The 19,651-nt window shown below is 43.9% G+C and overlaps 1 protein-coding gene across 1 annotated transcript in view; it reads left to right on the top strand.

Annotated features, from left to right (window-relative positions):
* EIPR1 (EARP complex and GARP complex interacting protein 1) overlaps positions 1-6,768 on the top strand; it is a 379,053-nt gene extending 372,285 nt beyond the window's left edge. Inside the window, exon 9 of the mRNA XM_073625428.1 lies at positions 896-6,768. Within this exon, the coding sequence (XP_073481529.1) occupies positions 896-1,070 (175 nt within the window). The 3' untranslated portion in view covers positions 1,071-6,768. The remainder of the gene's footprint in view (positions 1-895) is intronic.
* The last annotated feature ends 12,883 nt before the right edge of the window (positions 6,769-19,651 follow it).

A 19,651-nucleotide genomic window follows, 5' to 3' on the forward strand; every position in this document is an offset into this window, starting at 1 on the left:
CCCCAGAAAAATTGCTCCTTGCCACACTTCCTTGACTCCTCCGCTGCCCACATGACCGTGTTTGGGCCTGGTGATTGGCCGTCCAGGCTCAAGCACTGTCACATGGGGGAGCACATGTGTTCCCCTATACCTAGAAGTTTCTCATGTTAGAGCAACACAATTGGGAGGCAGCAAAGTAGCATGGATCGGTGAGTATGCCTTGCTGGGGGATGGGCAATCAAGAGGCACCATCACTCTGCCCTGAGTGGACTGAGTCCAGTTTCTCTTTAGGAGTAGGGAGATCAAATTATGACACTGCAGCACATATAAGCAGGTAGGCAGTAACAGGAATGGTTTGTAAGCCATGTGTGTCATGTATTTCATTTGACTAAAATTAACCAAGACAATGTTACTTTTCCTTTAAAGACTGTGTCATTTACTGGAAAATTATATAAGGTCTCAGCGTTGAGTTCTTTGTGCCTGAATTCTTCCCATTTGTTGTGGCCATGATAAGAGGGTTTCTTAATTTTCTCACTACAGAAGTGAGACTCGATAGGCTAGATTTAACCACAGAAGGTATGAGACACCAGTGAGCCATTTTAGCCCAAAACAGAAATATCAGTGAGGCGACCCTTTAAAAGCAATTGGTAGCATTGTGGATTATTTTCTCTCAATGAGCAGAGATAATACTAGATATGGGTAGTGAACAGTTTAAAGTGACAAAGGGACATTAATAATGCCTGACAATAACACAAGACAATAGAGATTTTAAAATGATCTGTGACCTCAGGACATCCTGCCATTGCCTGTCCCTGTCCGTCATTCTTGTTGTAGGCTTATAATTATTGTGTGGGATAAATACTTGCCATCGTTTTTTTTCCTCCCTGGCTAATTGCATTTTTTGTTTTCCTCCTAGAACAAAAGAGCCACTCCAGGACAGTATAATAGCTACCTATGAAGAACACGAAGACAGCGTGTATGCCGTGGAATGGTCCTCTGCAGACCCCTGGCTCTTTGCTTCCTTAAGTTATGATGGAAGGCTGGTTATTAACCGAGTCCCAAGAGCACTCAAATATAACATACTGCTGTAATTTCTGCCTTCGTCCGAGCTGAAGTGATTGCATGGCACTGATGGCTTATTTCCTGTAATTTGGAGGCTTGAGTGCTGGATATCTGCAATGTGTTATTATATTTGTTTATTGTAAGCTTTGTCATAACTGACCAAATCTCGGGGCCACAGCTGACCTCTTTATATTGTTCTGTTTGGGCACTGTCATGCTGTATTTAAATGAAATAGATGTCAGCCTGTGTTAAGGATTTAGACATCTGTGGGTGCAGTGCATAGCTGCTCTCATTTTATATTGGAAACGCTGTGTAGATCATAGCTGTGTACAGTGGTGGTGCAGCATTCAGCATCATTGTCTTACAGTTATGAGATCCTTGGATTGATAATATTGGGTCAAGGCACAAAAATACTTAAAATACATGGATCGATGCTGAACCAGCTGAATATTGATGCATGTGTGGGCTCTGTCATTGTGGTTGTACAGAAATCTACTGGTCGACTACTTTATACCCGCCCTGCTGGGTTTTCCCGACTCAGTCAGCACTGCAGGCTATAGCCTGCAGCACTGGTCAGTGCTCTGGGACAGTAGGGAAGTCTCACCGCTGTCAGAATACAATAGCTCAACTGTGTTGATGGGGAATCAAGTCAGTTTTTTTCGTTTAACCCACTGGTTGAATAAAAAAAAAAAACGGACTCATCTATGGGTTGCTTTTGACTCACTGGAAATCCATCAGGTTATTAAAGAGACTAGGTGGCTCATTTTACACCATAGCGAACTGATATAAGAGCTCATGCACATGGCCTATTGGACTGTAGAACATAAAATATAGTCATATTTTGGTGTCTGAGAGCCAAAAGTGAGCATATGCATAATAATGCTCGGAGCTGCGTATATCCATATACAACTGTATGCTGTAAATATTTTTACACGTGGCTGTATGCAACACCTGTGGCTCCGGTGAATTCAAATACAGCTGTATTTTATGTTATACAGCCCAATAATCCCATGTTCTTGAGCCCTAAAACTGTACATTGGGTGAGAAGTGACTAAAATCACTAAAAGTGACTTTCTGATAGGACTGTGTACCTTTGGCAGGTAAAGCTGCACCCAAAGTGTATGCCAAAGCAAGAACAAACCTTATTCTAACACACATACTTCTGGTGCTTATACAAAAATTAGAAGTGACAGGTCCACTTAAACGCCCAGCCTCTCCTAGAGAAGCAAAGGCATAGTATGTATTAGGCCTGGTACACACTATCAAGCTGTTTTTTGTTCAACCCAGTGGGCCCAAACACTTTCATGTGGGCAACTGAAGAGCTCAGGAGGCGATTCTGTAAAAACAATTCGATGTTAGTACAGCTATCTGAGCTATTGTGTTCCAACAAGGGGACTTCTCCCCTGCCAGAACACACTGGTCAACGCTAGCAACATTTGGCTGAGAGCACTGATCGGATGCCGATCTGCAATTCTTTCTTGGTCATGCCCCTTCCACAGAAGGCAGACTGGCTGCTGTATACATGGTCCGAATGTCTATACTGTCTAATGTCGATACTACCCGATATTTGGCCTGCGTGTAAGGCCCATAGTATGGGGAGTGAACCTGTTGTTTTGCAATGCAGAGGTTAAAGTGGTTGTAACCCTTAAAAAAAAAAAAAAAAAAATGATCCTGATCCTTTACAGCAGGAAACACAGCATAGTGCTTGTGCTGTGTCATTTGTCCCTCTCTAAGCTGTAAAAACCTGGTTGATCCTACCTGTTCCTGTGTCCCGCTGTCTGTGTTGTGCACAATAATCATGGCTGCTGATTCCTGATTACCGTGGTCAGTTTATGTGCCTCTGTTATCCCGTTGCTCTCCTCTCTCCCCTTCCCTTACTACCTGTCAGCTCAGGAGTCTGTGTTAGCAATCTCCGCCACTTAAACTGTTTAAAATTACTAGTGACAAATCATGTAATTCCCATTCTTACATGGAGATCTAATGTGCAGTGTGTGTGTTTTTTAAAAATGATTCAGGGAAATACCTTATTTACAGTGCCACGGGGCGCTCACGTGACCTCCCGTCGATCTCCTCCTTTCTCCCGGCTGACGTCAGCAGGGAAACACAGCCCCTCCAACTGTAGTGCTCGGATCAAGGAGGGAGAGCGCTGGGAGGTCATGTGAGCGCTCCACAACGCTGTAAATAAGGAATTTCACTGAATCATTTTTAAAAAGCACAGACACTGCACATTAGATCTTCATGTCAGAAAGGGAATTACATGATTTTTCATAGGTGATGTAACAACCAATTTAAAGCTGGCCATACATTATACAATTTTCTTATTCAATTTTCTTTAGCTTTACCTTCAACTATGTCATCCAAAGGCTAGCCCAACTACATACAAATTGTAAGTGCTTAGGTCTGACCTCATATTATATGGTTTTGGTAAATCTAAAGGAAAATTGTATAATATATGGCCAGCCTTACTGTATATATACACACAGACTGCAGCATGGTGGGGCTTTTTCGGCTTAGGGGCGGTGTCTCAAGGAAAATGAAGTCCAGATTCATTCATAACAAGGGTCCCGCTTGGAATATAAAAGACTGCTCGGTTCATGCATGGAAACAGACCTTGATTATGGACCTCTACATCTATGGTTTTCGTAATATGGCATATTACACTGGACGCAGGGGGACATTTTTGTAAATCCCTTTGTCAAATTTTCTTCTGAATGTGTCTTACAGCTTGATTTATCCTACTGTCCAAAACTGTACTGTCATATGAATATACTGTTGATGAATTAAAAGGTGCTAATATTAGTGTGCGTATCTTACAGCTCTACGGATATATGAAAACTACAGAACATTAAAATATTTAAATTAATCAAAGCTGTTCTTTTATGATCTTTAGGCAGAGATTAGAACTACTTTGGATAATCATCAAGTGAAATCTATTACACCAGCAGAATGCCAAAGATAAAAGCTGAAAGTATGTCAGTCACAGTAAAAAGTGGGATCTTTGCTGCTGTGATATGTGTCCTGAGAGTCAGATGAAGGCAGTTACCATCTGAGCCTTCTTTCTCTTCTCTCACCAGCATTTTGCTTTACGAAATAGAGCCTAGAGTCGCTAAATTGTTTTTAAAAATGCTACTGAAGCATACATAGAATGAAATATAAATGTGGCCAAGCGTTTCTAACACGTGAAGATTTCCAGGTATAGATATTTTATACATAGCTACATTGGTCCAGCTAGAATAAATAAAACTATGTGTGTAATAAGCCTGGCCGATGCCCCTGGAGGCTGGAAATCACTGAAGTGGACAACGCTGCTCCAGTGATCTCCACTTGCTTCCAGGTCTCATGCTACACAGCTGTCCTGCTCTATTCTGAAGACAGGTGGTTGGCTGCTTGGCATTGATTCCATTCATAAAATGTTTGTTATTTTCTGAATGAATTAATGCAAAGCTTTATCTGATTGGGTGAGTTGGAGAATATGACAATACTACCCTGCCTCTCCACCTTGTCCGATCAGAGAGCACTTTATATTCATTGAAAGAGTGCAAAATTCTCTGATTGGGGTCCATGCCAAGCAGCCTATGTCCTGTGTCCAGTGGTGTCGGTAATGTAGGTGTGGGTTAATAGTGTTTACTTCAGTGATTTCCAGCTTCCACGGGCATCAGCCAGGTATGGTATATATGCATAGTTCCACTGATTCAAGCTGGACCAATGTAGCCATGTATAAAATATTCATATCTGGAATTCTTCTTTAACCCCTTCCCGCCGACCGCACACATATATGCGGCTTCACGGAAGTGGCCTTTTTATTTTTAGTGGGGCCGCATATATGCATATCTCTCTTTGTGCTGGGAGCATGCCTCACAGCGTACTCCCTGCATAGATAGCGGGCTGTCCCTGAGAGACCCAGGTCTTATACTAACAATCAAGACCCCGGACTCACAGTTCTGGGTCACCTGATTGCTGTGATAGCCCCTGATTGGCTATTACAGTGATCAGTCCCTTTGAGTCCTCCCCTGTGGTTACTTCCTCTTCTGAATGAAGAGAAAAATGCATTGTATCTTACTCTTTTTGCAGGAGAGAAAACAAACCAAAGTGGAAAAAAAAAGAATATTCAAAAATTCAAAATAACGAATAAAAAAAAGAACAAAATCAATGTTTGTCAGGGTTAGTTTTGGGGTCAGGGGCAAAGGTCAGCATATTTTGGGTAGAATTTTTAAAAGTTTTTTTTTTTTTAATTAGTATCAGTGTTTTAAGCAGGATAAAAAAAATGCAAAATGTGAACCATTGTTTTTGGGCTTTTCCTAGTGTTAAAAAAACAACTACTACTAACATTCACATATGTGGTATTTGTGCAATTGTCAGGAGCAGGATAATTTATTTTGGTGATGGTAAATTATGATAATAGCAAGATATATACAGCTAATTAAAAAAATGTTTTTGTTTTTTTTTACTATTTTGGGCAAAATTTCCTTTCATAATAACAAAAAGAATCGGGAGATATCTGTCACCGTTCACCACCAAAAGAAAGCCCAGTTTGTCCTGAAAAAACAAGGCATAATCCACCTGGATACACAAAGTAAATGTGAGGACATGTACAGCTTTACTAACAGTTGCAAAATTGTGCTTAGGCATTTACATTTGTTTTACTCCTAGGTGTGAAGGGGTTAAAGAACTTGGGTATAAACAAAAGCTTCACCGTTCTTTCTAAAGGCTAAATTGTTTAACCCAGCCCTTTTCAACCAGGGTTCAGTAGAACCCCAGGGTTCCTCCAGAGGTTGCTGGGAGTTCAATTAGAAGTTCAATTAGAAATTTCTACATGACACAAATTATATTTTTCAAACTTTATTTATCAAGACAAGGGAATGACAATCACAGTCCATAGAGATTTACTGATAGTATTTTCAGCTATCTTTAGGGGCAATTTCTCTGACTGACCACAAAGGTAAGGCCAAATTCTTTACACTGACCATCACTCTAATGCAGGAGTTCTGTGAGACCAGAAAGTAAGGGTTGAGAAAGGCTGGCCTAACTTATAAGCAATTTTGTTTTAGACACCCAAGTTAATTTCTAAAGAGGATATCCGTCTTTTGTACCAGGAAAATCCTCTCAAAACAATAACGTATTATCTTAACCACATACTGACCAGCCGCCGCAGTTGTACTGCGGCAGAATGGCACAGCTGGGCGAAACGACTTTACAAAACGTCGTTTCGCCCTGTGGCCACTAGGGCTCGATCACCACCGGGCTCCCGCATTCTCTAGGGGCGCACAGAGAACCGGGATCTGTGTGTGTGTGTGTAAACACAGTTTCCGGTTCTCTGAGGGGAGAAGTGACAGATCCTTTGTTCATACAGAGTATGAACAGGCGATCTGTTAGTTTCCCTGCACAGCCCACATCCCCCTTCAGTTAGAACACTCCCTAGGACACACATTAACCCCTTCCCTGCCCCCTAGTGTTAACCCCTTCACTGCCAGTGACATTTTTACAGTAATCAATGCATTTTTAATCGCACTGATCGCTGTATTAATGCCAGTGGTCCCAAAAATGTGTCAAAATTGTCTGACGTGTCCACCATAACGTTGCAGTCATGATAAAAATCGCTGATCTCTGCCATTACTAGTAAAAAAACAAAATTATTAATAAAAATGCCATAAAACTATCCCCTATTTTGTAGACGCTATAACTTTTGCGCAAAGAAATCAATATACGCTTATTGCGATTTTTTTTTTTTTTTTTAACCAAAAATATGTAGAAGAATACGTATCGGCCTAAACTGAGGAAAAAAAATGTTTTTTATATATTTTTTGGGGATGTTTATTATAGCAAAAAGTAATAAATAATGCGTTTTTTTTTCAAAACTCTTTTTTTGTTTATAGCGCAAAAAATAAAAACCACAGAGGTGATCAAATATCACCAAAAGAAAGCTGTATTTGTGGGGAAAAATAGACGTCGATTTTGTTTGGGAGCCACATCGCACGACAGCGCAATTGTCAGTTAAAGCGACGCAGTGTCGAATGGCAAAAAGTGCTTTGGTCTTTGGCCAGCCAAATGGGCCGGGGCTGAAGCGGTTAAATTGCTCCATACCTTAAAGCAGAGTTCCACCTGTTTTTTCCTTTATTAAAAGTCAGCAGCTACAAAAAGCTTAGCTGCTGACTTTTAATAAACAGACAATTACCTGCCCCATGGTCCAGCAATGTGGTCGCTCGGAGGCTAGCTCCTCTCCACCCTCCTCTCCTCGGCACCATTATGGTAACTGAGGGCACCCGGCCGTGACAGCTTACGGCTTCACAGCCGGGAGCGCACTGCGCATGCGCGACTCGCGCTGCGTTCTCCTATTGGCCAGCCAATCTTCTGGGACCTGAGTTGTGTCCCAGAAGATTGCTGTCAGGGAGGGGCCACCTAGGGCTAGAGGAGAAGTCGCCTAGGCGGCCGAAGATAGGAAGCAGAAAGTGGGACAGGAAGTCCCACGAAAAAACGGGTACACCCCCCCCCCAAAAAAAAAAATTACATGCCAAATGTGGCATGTCTGAGCGAGGAGTGCTTAAAGCGGAAGTTCCACTTTTGGGTGGAACTCCACTTTAAACCATCCCCCCCCCCTCAGCAGTAAATACTCCCTTTTCCTCACTCCAGTACCACATTGTTCATCTGCTGGTAGCACCACGATGAAAAACCTGGATATGGTCAAATGTGATTTACATGTGACAGCACTCGTGCCTTGTGATTGGCCCAGCGCTTTCACATGGGGCCAGGGAAGAAGGCCCTGTTTAAGCTCCAGCAATATGTTTTTGAGCTTACACAGATCTTTCCTCCCCAGGTCTCAGTGGTTGAATGTAGCAAAGTGGAATCAAGGAAAGGTAAATGTATGCTGCTGGTAAGGGACAAACCAAGTAAACCTCTTACTTGGCTGTACATGGCAAAAGAAAAGATTTGCTTTATGTGAACAACAGAAAGCTATTTTGCTGTCATTTTACATAACATTTAGGATATTCCTTTGGATTGTTTGCAGGCCTAGCAGTAACGAATATCTTTTAGACTCAACAATCTTTACTGAAATTATCATTTGCCAAAAATTGTTTTTACATTAAACTGAAAATGCATCTTTTATCTGTCATCAGTGCTTTTTATTTCATTTTCTTATTTTTTTTTCTTTTTTACCTGGAATGCTGCAGTTTATAGAATATTCTTTGAAACTTCTTAAACTGAAATCATTTAATCCCCTTTTAATAGACCTATCTTTTCCTGAAAAAGACCTAGCGCTCAGTATACAATATATGGTCAATATGCCATGGTTTCTGTGCTCCTCTGCACAAGGAGAAAGCTGAAAATCTCACAAAGTGTATGCAAATGCCTCTGACTTTAAGTGAGAATTGACCCAAAATGCTCAGGCTGAAGCTGGGATGGTGATGTCATGCATAGTGAAGTCTTGTTGACTTGAAATGATCCTTCCTGAGCAACATGTGAACAAGTTTCATTTAAATTCAGCCACATTGGCATACAGCATTCAAGGCTTTCAAAGCAACTTTCCATGCAGAGGCACACTACCGCACTTTGAATCAAAATAAATAGGTGCTGAGTACCCAAGGTTTTATTTAATCACAGAGAGGGTCTTCCAAATGTGCTACTGCATACACATAATAGTTATTACAGTAATTATTAAAGCCACTTTTTGATGTACTATTAAAGCCTAGTGCTAGTCCCAGATAAAACTTTATTTTAAGTAGAGTGTGAAATGGTCACAACCTCTATTGTGTTTTTTTTATTACTGCGTGTGTCACCATTTAATCACTTTATCTCCCCTATCTCGCTAAAGTGTAGAGAAGGGTCCGCACTTCCTCCAGGTTTTAATGGTTTCTCTATCCTCATTGAGGATACATCCCCCTTGTATGTCATGGCATGACAGTGTCATTATGACGGGAAGTAAGGAGAAATCTGCCCAGCATGAAAAAGATGGTAATTAAAGCATTTCCAACTTCTTTTCAAAACTAAGAAAACAAAAGTTTCCCCTCTGCCATGTGACTTTGCTTGAGCACTTTTTCGCATTGGGAGGTCATATGCTCCCTCATACCCATCAGCATTTAGTCTTTAATCAATGAAACCATTACAAAGACTATGACCATTCCACACTCTATGTAAAATAAAGGTTTGGCTGGGGTTTTTACATCAGAAAGCACCTTCTTTAATTACATTTATAATCTTTATGTACAGAAGGGCCTTGTATACTTAGCACTAAGTTATTAGTTAATGTGCAGTAGTATGTAATATTCCCACAGTGGACACTGCAGAGGTGAGTATAAAGTGATCGGATATACAGATACTGTTACTTAGCCCTAAAAAAACATAGCAACATTTTCTTTTTAACAGAAAACCTTGCAGCTTAACAGAGACCGTATGTATATATCTATTCCATTGCTAAAGCAATGCGGATTGTGAATGTGTGCACTGCAGGAATCCAGTGTGCTTCAGAAGGACTGACCTTGCCAATGTGTGAAATGATGAGCTTTAGGTAGCACAGATCAATAAGCCCTCAGTACAAATTAATTTGAGAATAGACGGCTACAGACCATCTGCTGCACACTATATAAAACTATCCAAGTCTGAGCTGTGTGCATAGTAACCTTCCAAACACTGAGCAAAGACTCCTTCTCCTGAGACACCCATCTACCAAGAATATAACTGAACATCATTAATACACTTCAAGACTTAAACACTAACAAGCATTTCACAAATATATGGTGTTAATTTCAATTAAAACTGCTGCAGATTAATTTAACTCCATTGTAAACTACAGCTATACCTAATGTATTATACTCTGGTCAGCCATAACAATAGGACCACCCATTATAACCTTTTCAAGGCACGGACCCCAGTAGACCTCTTATGGTATGCTGTGGTATCTGGTACCAAGCCATTAGTAGCAGATCCTTTAAGTTGTAAGGTGGAGCCTCCATAGATCGGACTTTGTTTTTGCAGCACATCCCACAGATTGAGATTTGGAGATTTGGCGGCCAGGTGAAAACTTTAAACTCATTGTATTCCTCAAGCTGTTTTTAAATGCATCAGAACAGGCCACCCTCTTCCATTCCCCCGTAGTCCAGTTCTGATGTATCCATTGTAAGTGCTTTTGGGTGTGGACACGGGTCAGCATGTGCACCCTCACTGGTCTGCAGCTATGCAGCCCCATACGCAACAGACTGCAATGCATTGTATGTGCTGACACCTTTCTATCAGAACCAGTATGACCTTTTTTAGCAGTTTGAGCTACAGCTGCTCTTCTGTTGGATTGGACTACACAGGCCAGCGTTCGCTCCCCACAAGCATTAATGAGCTTATAATGAGAAAAGAAAAATCATTTTGGGACTTTAAATGAGGTAGGAACCAAAGGGGTAACTGCCGCCATCCCTATCATTGATTAAAATTGAGAGCAAATGGTGGGACTTTCTATGAAGCACACAGCAGCACAAAAGGAAGTCAAGTGACTGGAAAACACTTGACTTCCTTTTGTGCTGCTGTGTGCTTCATATAAAGTTCCACCATTCAATTTTAAGCATTAATGAGCCTTGCCCAGGGCCCTGACGTTGTTTTGACGGCTGTCCTTCCTTAGACCACCTTGGGTAGGTCCTGACCACTGCAGACCAGCCACATTCCACAAGAGCTGCGGTTTTGGAATTACTCTGACCAAGTTGTCTAACCAATACAAATCGGCCCTTGTCAAAGTCCTGCAAATCCTTACACTTACCCTTTTTTCCTGCTTTCAACTTCAGGGACAACATGCCCCTTGCTGCCTAATATATCCCACCCACTTTCAAGTGTCAATGTAAAGTGATAATCATTGTTATTCACTTTACCCTGTCAGTAGTCATAGTGTTATGGCTGATCAATGTATGTCTCTAGCTGAAATCAAGGCAAACCACTAAATACACCCATACATAAGAGATGTTTTACCTGCCAGAGGATTTATATTTCTGGTAAATGTAACAAGATACTAATTGGGACTTTGCGTGAGGACAGTGGGGCCGTCCAATACCCCTCCTCCATCCCGGCTCTATGCATAAGTAAAAGAGAACAGATGCGGGACTTTGAATGAGGCACAAGGGGGCAAGAATGTAAATTGGAAAAAAATGCGATTTATTCTTGAGATAATACACAAATTGCAAAGTTACATATCATTACATACATATTAAGGCACAAGGCTCTATATATGCTGGCACATAGCTCAATAATAATGATTAAAAACATTTAAACATTGTATAAGATTCGACAAGAATTATTAATGCAAAAAATGACATACAGTAGGTAGGAACGTTCATACGTTTGTGATGAATCATTATGTATACAAAACGGTGGATCTGAGCTCTACGTCGTTTCGGGGCCTTATAGCCCCTCATCAGGAGCGTAACCGTTGTATCATCTATGTATTAAAGAAATAGCAATCATGAGTATAAATAAAAAATAAAAAATAAAAGTTAAAAAATAAATGGGTAATGGTGGAACAGGGCAAGATGTTATTTTCTCACCGGAAACATGGACTCGCAACACGTATGCACGGAGGCGTCACGGCCCCACATGCCACGCCAGCCCGTGTGCCGGGGTCCGAAGCTGAGGGGGTGTATCTCAGCGGCGCCAACCACACAGGTGACCCTCCAGGTTAGGTCGGTGTGGGGGATGAGGATGGATGGGTGAAGTGTGTGACCCCATGAGGGGGGGGGGGGGAAGGGTGATGCACTGCCCGACCTGTAAGAGACAAGTATGGGGGGTAGTGTGTAACTATTCAAAGTGTGACAAGAAAACAAACATTTAAACGTGAAAACTCAAAAAGAACAGCAAGAAGGTGAATATGTGGGTGAATTGGAAGAAACAGAAGAGAGGGGAATGCGAGGAGGGAGGGAGAAAGAGAATGGGAGGATAAGAGAAAAGAATGGTGGGGTGGGGGGAAGGAAGGGAGGAGTGGGAAGGGCCATGGGTGGAGGTATGTGGAAAAAGAGGAATGGATCTGGGAAGGGGAAGGGAAGAGTGGGAGATGTATGGAGGGAGAGATGAAAAAGGAGAATAAGAGGGTGAAAGGATAGGGAAAGAGAGAGTGTGGCTAACCACTAAGGAGAAGCTGAAAGAGGTCAGGGGGAAGACCAGAAAGTGAAGAGGTGAGTGGGTAAGAAGTGAGAAGTGAACATACCTGGTGTAAGGAGAAGGGCGGATCAGCCAGGGAGGTGTTAATGGTGCAGGAGGTGGATGGGTGAGGACCTGTGCTGGGAGGGAACACTGCGGGGGGCACCACCGAGAGGAGAACCCCCAACGTCCAGCACCAGCTGCCCAAAGAGGTGGCCGGGAGGTGCCCCAATCCCGCCAGCAAGGGCCCCAAGCAGGTCGGCGGTGGTGGTGCCTCCAGGCTTGCCGAGCACTGGAGAGTGTGAACCTCAAGCTGCCGTTATATGGCGTCTCAGGACGCCATACACCCGGCGCGAGATGCGTGACGTCGATGCGCAGTGAGAAAGGCCCCGCCCACCCAGGGGAAGGGGGGCGGGGGGGACCAGCCTCAGTCCGCATCGCAGCTTCGGACCGAGGCAGTGGTGGCCAACAGGACAGGCAGAAGCCTGAGCCGCCACAGCGCATACAGGAGGAGCACCCATGCGACAGGGGATGGAACCAGCACTGGGAACACCCACATTTGACTTGATAGAAAAATGGCAGTGGATGACAAATAGGCTTGATGGGTTCAAGGTAAAGTGGGCACTTGAGATGAAAAAAGTTAAATGCAAGAAAATGGGAAAATTGTATGAACAAATGGGTATCCATGCATGCCACCTTGTGCCTCCATCCCTATTAAATTGGTAAATGTAACAAGATACTAATTGGGACTTTGCGTGAGGACAGTGGGGCCGTCCAATACCCCTCCTCCATCCCGGCTCTATGCATAAGTAAAAGAGAACAGATGCGGGACTTTGAATGAGGCACAAGGGGGCAAGAATGTAAATTGGAAAAAAATGCGATTTATTCTTGAGATAATACACAAATTGCAAAGTTACATATCATTACATACATATTAAGGCACAAGGCTCTATATATGCTGGCACATAGCTCAATAATAATGATTAAAAACATTTAAACATTGTATAAGATTCGACAAGAATTATTAATGCAAAAAATGACATACAGTAGGTAGGAACGTTCATACGTTTGTGATGAATCATTATGTATACAAAACGGTGGATCTGAGCTCTACGTCGTTTCGGGGCCTTATAGCCCCTCATCAGGAGCGTAACCGTTGTATCATCTATGTATTAAAGAAATAGCAATCATGAGTATAAATAAAAAATAAAAAATAAAAATTAAAAAATAAATGGGTAATGGTGGAACAGGGCAAGATGTTATTTTCTCACCGGAAACATGGACTCGCAACACGTATGCACGGAGGCGTCACGGCCCCACATGCCACGCCAGCCCGTGTGCCGGGGTCCGAAGCTGAGGGGGTGTATCTCAGCGGCGCCAACCACACAGGTGACCCTCCAGGTTAGGTCGGTGTGGGGGATGAGGATGGATGGGTGAAGTGTGTGACCCCATGAGGGGGGGGGGGGGAAGGGTGATGCACTGCCCGACCTGTAAGAGACAAGTATGGGGGGTAGTGTGTAACTATTCAAAGTGTGACAAGAAAACAAACATTTAAACGTGAAAACTCAAAAAGAACAGCAAGAAGGTGAATATGTGGGTGAATTGGAAGAAACAGAAGAGAGGGGAATGCGAGGAGGGAGGGAGAAAGAGAATGGGAGGATAAGAGAAAAGAATGGTGGGGTGGGGGGAAGGAAGGGAGGAGTGGGAAGGGCCATGGGTGGAGGTATGTGGAAAAAGAGGAATGGATCTGGGAAGGGGAAGGGAAGAGTGGGAGATGTATGGAGGGAGAGATGAAAAAGGAGAATAAGAGGGTGAAAGGATAGGGAAAGAGAGAGTGTGGCTAACCACTGAGGAGAAGCTGAAAGAGGTCAGGGGGAAGACCAGAAAGTGAAGAGGTGAGTGGGTAAGAAGTGAGAAGTGAACATACCTGGTGTAAGGAGAAGGGCGGATCAGCCAGGGAGGTGTTAATGGTGCAGGAGGTGGATGGGTGAGGACCTGTGCTGGGAGGGAACACTGCGGGGGGCACCACCGAGAGGAGAACCCCCAACGTCCAGCACCAGCTGCCCAAAGAGGTGGCCGGGAGGTGCCCCAATCCCGCCAGCAAGGACCCCAAGCAGGTCGGCGGTGGTGGTGCCTCCAGGCTTGCCGAGCGCTGGAGAGTGTGAACCTCAAGCTGCCGTTATATGGCGTCTCAGGACGCCATACACCCGGCGCGAGATGCGTGACGTCGATGCGCAGTGAGAAAGGCCCCGCCCACCCAGGGGAAGGGGGGCGGGGGGGACCAGCCTCAGTCCGCATCGCAGCTTCGGACCGAGGCAGTGGTGGCCAACAGGACAGGCAGAAGCCTGAGCCGCCACAGCGCATACAGGAGGAGCACCCATGCGACAGGGGATGGAACCAGCACTGGGAACACCCACATTTGACTTGATAGAAAAATGGCAGTGGATGACAAATAGGCTTGATGGGTTCAAGGTAAAGTGGGCACTTGAGATGAAAAAAGTTAAATGCAAGAAAATGGGAAAATTGTATGAACAAATGGGTATCCATGCATGCCACCTTGTGCCTCCATCCCTATTAAATTGGTAAATGTAACAAGATACTAATTGGGACTTTGCGTGAGGACAGTGGGGCCGTCCAATACCCCTCCTCCATCCCGGCTCTATGCATAAGTAAAAGAGAACAGATGCGGGACTTTGAATGAGGCACAAGGGGGCAAGAATGTAAATTGGAAAAAAATGCGATTTATTCTTGAGATAATACACAAATTGCAAAGTTACATATCATTACATACATATTAAGGCACAAGGCTCTATATATGCTGGCACATAGCTCAATAATAATGATTAAAAACATTTAAACATTGTATAAGATTCGACAAGAATTATTAATGCAAAAAATGACATACAGTAGGTAGGAACGTTCATACGTTTGTGATGAATCATTATGTATACAAAACGGTGGATCTGAGCTCTACGTCGTTTCGGGGCCTTATAGCCCCTCATCAGGAGCGTAACCGTTGTATCATCTATGTATTAAAGAAATAGCAATCATGAGTATAAATAAAAAATAAAAAATAAAAATTAAAAAATAAATGGGTAATGGTGGAACAGGGCAAGATGTTATTTTCTCACCGGAAACATGGACTCGCAACACGTATGCACGGAGGCGTCACGGCCCCACATGCCACGCCAGCCCGTGTGCCGGGGTCCGAAGCTGAGGGGGTGTATCTCAGCGGCGCCAACCACACAGGTGACCCTCCAGGTTAGGTCGGTGTGGGGGATGAGGATGGATGGGTGAAGTGTGTGACCCCATGAGGGGGGGGGGGGGAAGGGTGATGCACTGCCCGACCTGTAAGAGACAAGTATGGGGGGTAGTGTGTAACTATTCAAAGTGTGACAAGAAAACAAACATTTAAACGTGAAAACTCAAAAAGAACAGCAAGAAGGTGAATATGTGGGTGAATTGGAAGAAACAGAAGAGAGGGGAATGCGAGGAGGGAGGGAGAAAGAGAATGGGAGGATAAGAGAAAAGAATGGTGGGGTGGGGGGAAGGAAGGGAGGAGTGGGAAGGGCCATGGGTGGAGGTATGTGGAAAAAGAGGAATGGATCTGGGAAGGGGAAGGGAAGAGTGGGAGATGTATGGAGGGAGAGATGAAAAAGGAGAATAAGAGGGTGAAAGGATAGGGAAAGAGAGAGTGTGGCTAACCACTGAGGAGAAGCTGAAAGAGGTCAGGGGGAAGACCAGAAAGTGAAGAGGTGAGTGGGTAAGAAGTGAGAAGTGAACATACCTGGTGTAAGGAGAAGGGCGGATCAGCCAGGGAGGTGTTAATGGTGCAGGAGGTGGATGGGTGAGGACCTGTGCTGGGAGGGAACACTGCGGGGGGCACCACCGAGAGGAGAACCCCCAACGTCCAGCACCAGCTGCCCAAAGAGGTGGCCGGGAGGTGCCCCAATCCCGCCAGCAAGGACCCCAAGCAGGTCGGCGGTGGTGGTGCCTCCAGGCTTGCCGAGCGCTGGAGAGTGTGAACCTCAAGCTGCCGTTATATGGCGTCTCAGGACGCCATACACCCGACGCGAGATGCGTGACGTTGATGCGCAGTGAGAAAGGCCCCGCCCACCCAGGGGAAGGGGGGCGGGGGGGACCAGCCTCAGTCCGCATCGCAGCTTCGGACCGAGGCAGTGGTGGCCAACAGGACAGGCAGAAGCCTGAGCCGCCACAGCGCATACAGGAGGAGCACCCATGCGACAGGGGATGGAACCAGCACTGGGAACACCCACATTTGACTTGATAGAAAAATGGCAGTGGATGACAAATAGGCTTGATGGGTTCAAGGTAAAGTGGGCACTTGAGATGAAAAAAGTTAAATGCAAGAAAATGGGAAAATTGTATGAACAAATGGGTATCCATGCATGCCACCTTGTGCCTCCATCCCTATTAAATTGGTAAATGTAACAAGATACTAATTGGGACTTTGCGTGAGGACAGTGGGGCCGTCCAATACCCCTCCTCCATCCCGGCTCTATGCATAAGTAAAAGAGAACAGATGCGGGACTTTGAATGAGGCACAAGGGGGCAAGAATGTAAATTGGAAAAAAATGCGATTTATTTTTGAGATAATACACAAATTGCAAAGTTACATATCATTACATACATATTAAGGCACAAGGCTCTATATATGCTGGCACATAGCTCAATAATAATGATTAAAAACATTTAAACATTGTATAAGATTCGACAAGAATTATTAATGCAAAAAATGACATACAGTAGGTAGGAACGTTCATACGTTTGTGATGAATCAATGTATACAAAACGGTGGATCTGAGCTCTACGTCGTTTCGGGGCCTTATAGCCCTTTCGAGCCCAATTCCCAATTCACACACACATACTCTGATGATCCATGCAGATCATCCACCCCCGATGTAATCAACTTATCATCTATTCCACTCAACATGGACCAGATCCATGTACTTCGACTTGGCCTCACATTCTGTCCATCTAACGACTTTGATAAATTCGCTCTTATCAAAGACATTCACCTTTTCGCACGTAAATTGCTTTACAAAGTCATTTATGACAAATCTTCATCTAGTACAGTATCTCTTCACGACACCAATCCTCCTCAACAAGTTCCCACTCTAGCTGAAATACAAGCCCTTGAGGAGCTTATGTCACTCTGGGAGGAGGGCGACACTGACGGAGATGACCTTTTGGACTCTTATAATCCTGAGGTCGCCTCACTCGGTGTCTCCTTCCCCCCTCCGGCTTCCTTCAAACCCAAATCTACCAATTTCCCCAACCTATCTACAAATCCCAATATTTGGGCCTTTGTACAGCAGGTTACTAATACCATCGAAGGTTTAAATCTAACCTCTTCTTATCCTTCCAACCTTACTCCGGCCCTCACTAAAGCCATAAAATCCCTTCAAAATCATCCTCAACTGACCATCAAGCCAGCCGACAAGGGTGGCAACGTGGTGGTGATGGACGTGCCCTTCTACGAACAAATGTGTCTGGACATTTTGAACAATCGCGAGTGGTACAGACCTATCTCAAAATCACTCATCGATCACTACATATCTGAGTATCAACAGTTGATATTCGGTGCCCATCAAAAGGGCATTATAGATTCCAACACATGGAAGTTCTTGAATGTCAGAGAACCTAGAACTCCCACCTTCTACTCTCTCCCTAAACTACACAAATCTCTTGTCCATCCCCCGGGCCGTCCAATTGTGTCCGGTCGACAATGTCTCACTGAATCGGCCAGTGCACTGGTCGACAAATACTTGGCACCCCATGTAGTAGCCTTGCCTTCATATATTAAGGACACTATTCACCTCCTCCGGATACTTGATGGTCAAACTTTACCAACCAATACATGGCTGGTAGCCCTAGATGTCGAGAGTTTGTATAACATCATTCCTCACAATAGAGGAATTTCAGAGATCAGAAAACTAATCCGGGAAAGAGGCCCCAAATATGATACATACGGGGACTTTGTCCTCGAATTACTGAGGTTTATACTAACACGGAATTACTTTATGTTCGGCTCCTCCCACTTCCTCCAGGTACAAGGTGTGGCTATGGGGACCAAGTGTGCCCCTGCCTATGCCAACCTATACCTGGGGGGGTGGGAGAGGGAACTGTTTGATCCGGCTCACTCTAACCCTTATCAGTCCAGGGTGATATCCTGGTACAGATATATAGACGACATATTGCTGTTATGGTCAGGTACAAAAGAAGAACTTGTCTCGTTTGTCCAGTATCTTACCCTAAATACATTCAACCTCAAGTTCACCATGGAGTGCAGCCAGTCACAGATCCATTTTTTGGACCTTCAGATTGGTCTGCAACCCAATGGTCAAATCTACACTGCCCTTTATCGTAAGCCCTCTTCGGGCAATACGATATTGCATGCCCAGAGTGCCCACCCCGAGCCTCTTCTTAGAAGCATTCCGTTTAGCCAATATTTGAGGATAAAACGCAACTGTACCCGAGAGGAAGATTTCCTCAGGGCAGCACAGGAACTGTATTACAGACTTCTCGATAGAGGCTATAGCCACTCCCTGTTGAAAAAAGCCTTCAACAAGGCAAAGAAACTCAACAGAAAAGATCTGGTTTTCTCGGATAAACCATTGGATTCAAAACAACCGATACGACTCATTACCCAATTTTCGAATCAACATACTCAAGTAAAGGGTATTCTCAACCAATTCTGGCCCTTACTTACATCAGATCCCACTATTGCCAAATATATAAAAACATATCCTGACATCACATATCGTCGATCCCCTTCACTTCGTGACCGACTAATCAATAGCCACCATGTGACCGACACTGTACATAGGCCCACTGCCACAGGTACTTACCAATGTGGCAGATGTGACATATGTGCATTCGTTACCAACTCTCAAGTGGTGAACCTGCCCAATGGAAACACCCACACCATTGGACATCGTGTCACCTGTACTACTGTAGGTGTCGTATATTTGGCCCAATGTAAATGCGGCTCATATTATGTTGGTAAAACTAAACGTCCATTTCAGATTCGCATCCGCGACCACATTAAACCGCTATACAAAAATATCACTACCACTGCCATCAATAGGCACATTGCTGCCCAGCACAACTCTGATCCTCATGTAATTTTGTTTTCCGCACTTGAACATGTCCCTCTACATGTTAGAGGTGGCAGCATAGATAATAAGTTGCTACGACTCGAAACAAAATGGATCCATTTATTAAATGCCACTCACTTTCCAGGACTTAACGAATACATCAGTTTTAAACCCTTTCTCTAACATTATTCTTTTACGTATCATATTTACAATACACTGTGTATTCTTCTTTCCCATGCCCATCTCTCGGTCAGCTTCGTTTGTAGTCTTTACCTGTTTTCCTTTCTTTCTCCCTCTTTTCTCTTTTTTCACCCATTTCTCTTTTTCCTCTCTCTCCCCTTTCTACTTTTTCCTATTTTTCTTTTTTCTTTTTTCTCTTTTTTTTTTTT

This window comes from Aquarana catesbeiana, linkage group LG04 (assembly GCF_042186555.1).
Source record: "Aquarana catesbeiana isolate 2022-GZ linkage group LG04, ASM4218655v1, whole genome shotgun sequence".
NCBI lineage: Eukaryota > Metazoa > Chordata > Amphibia > Anura > Ranidae > Aquarana > Aquarana catesbeiana.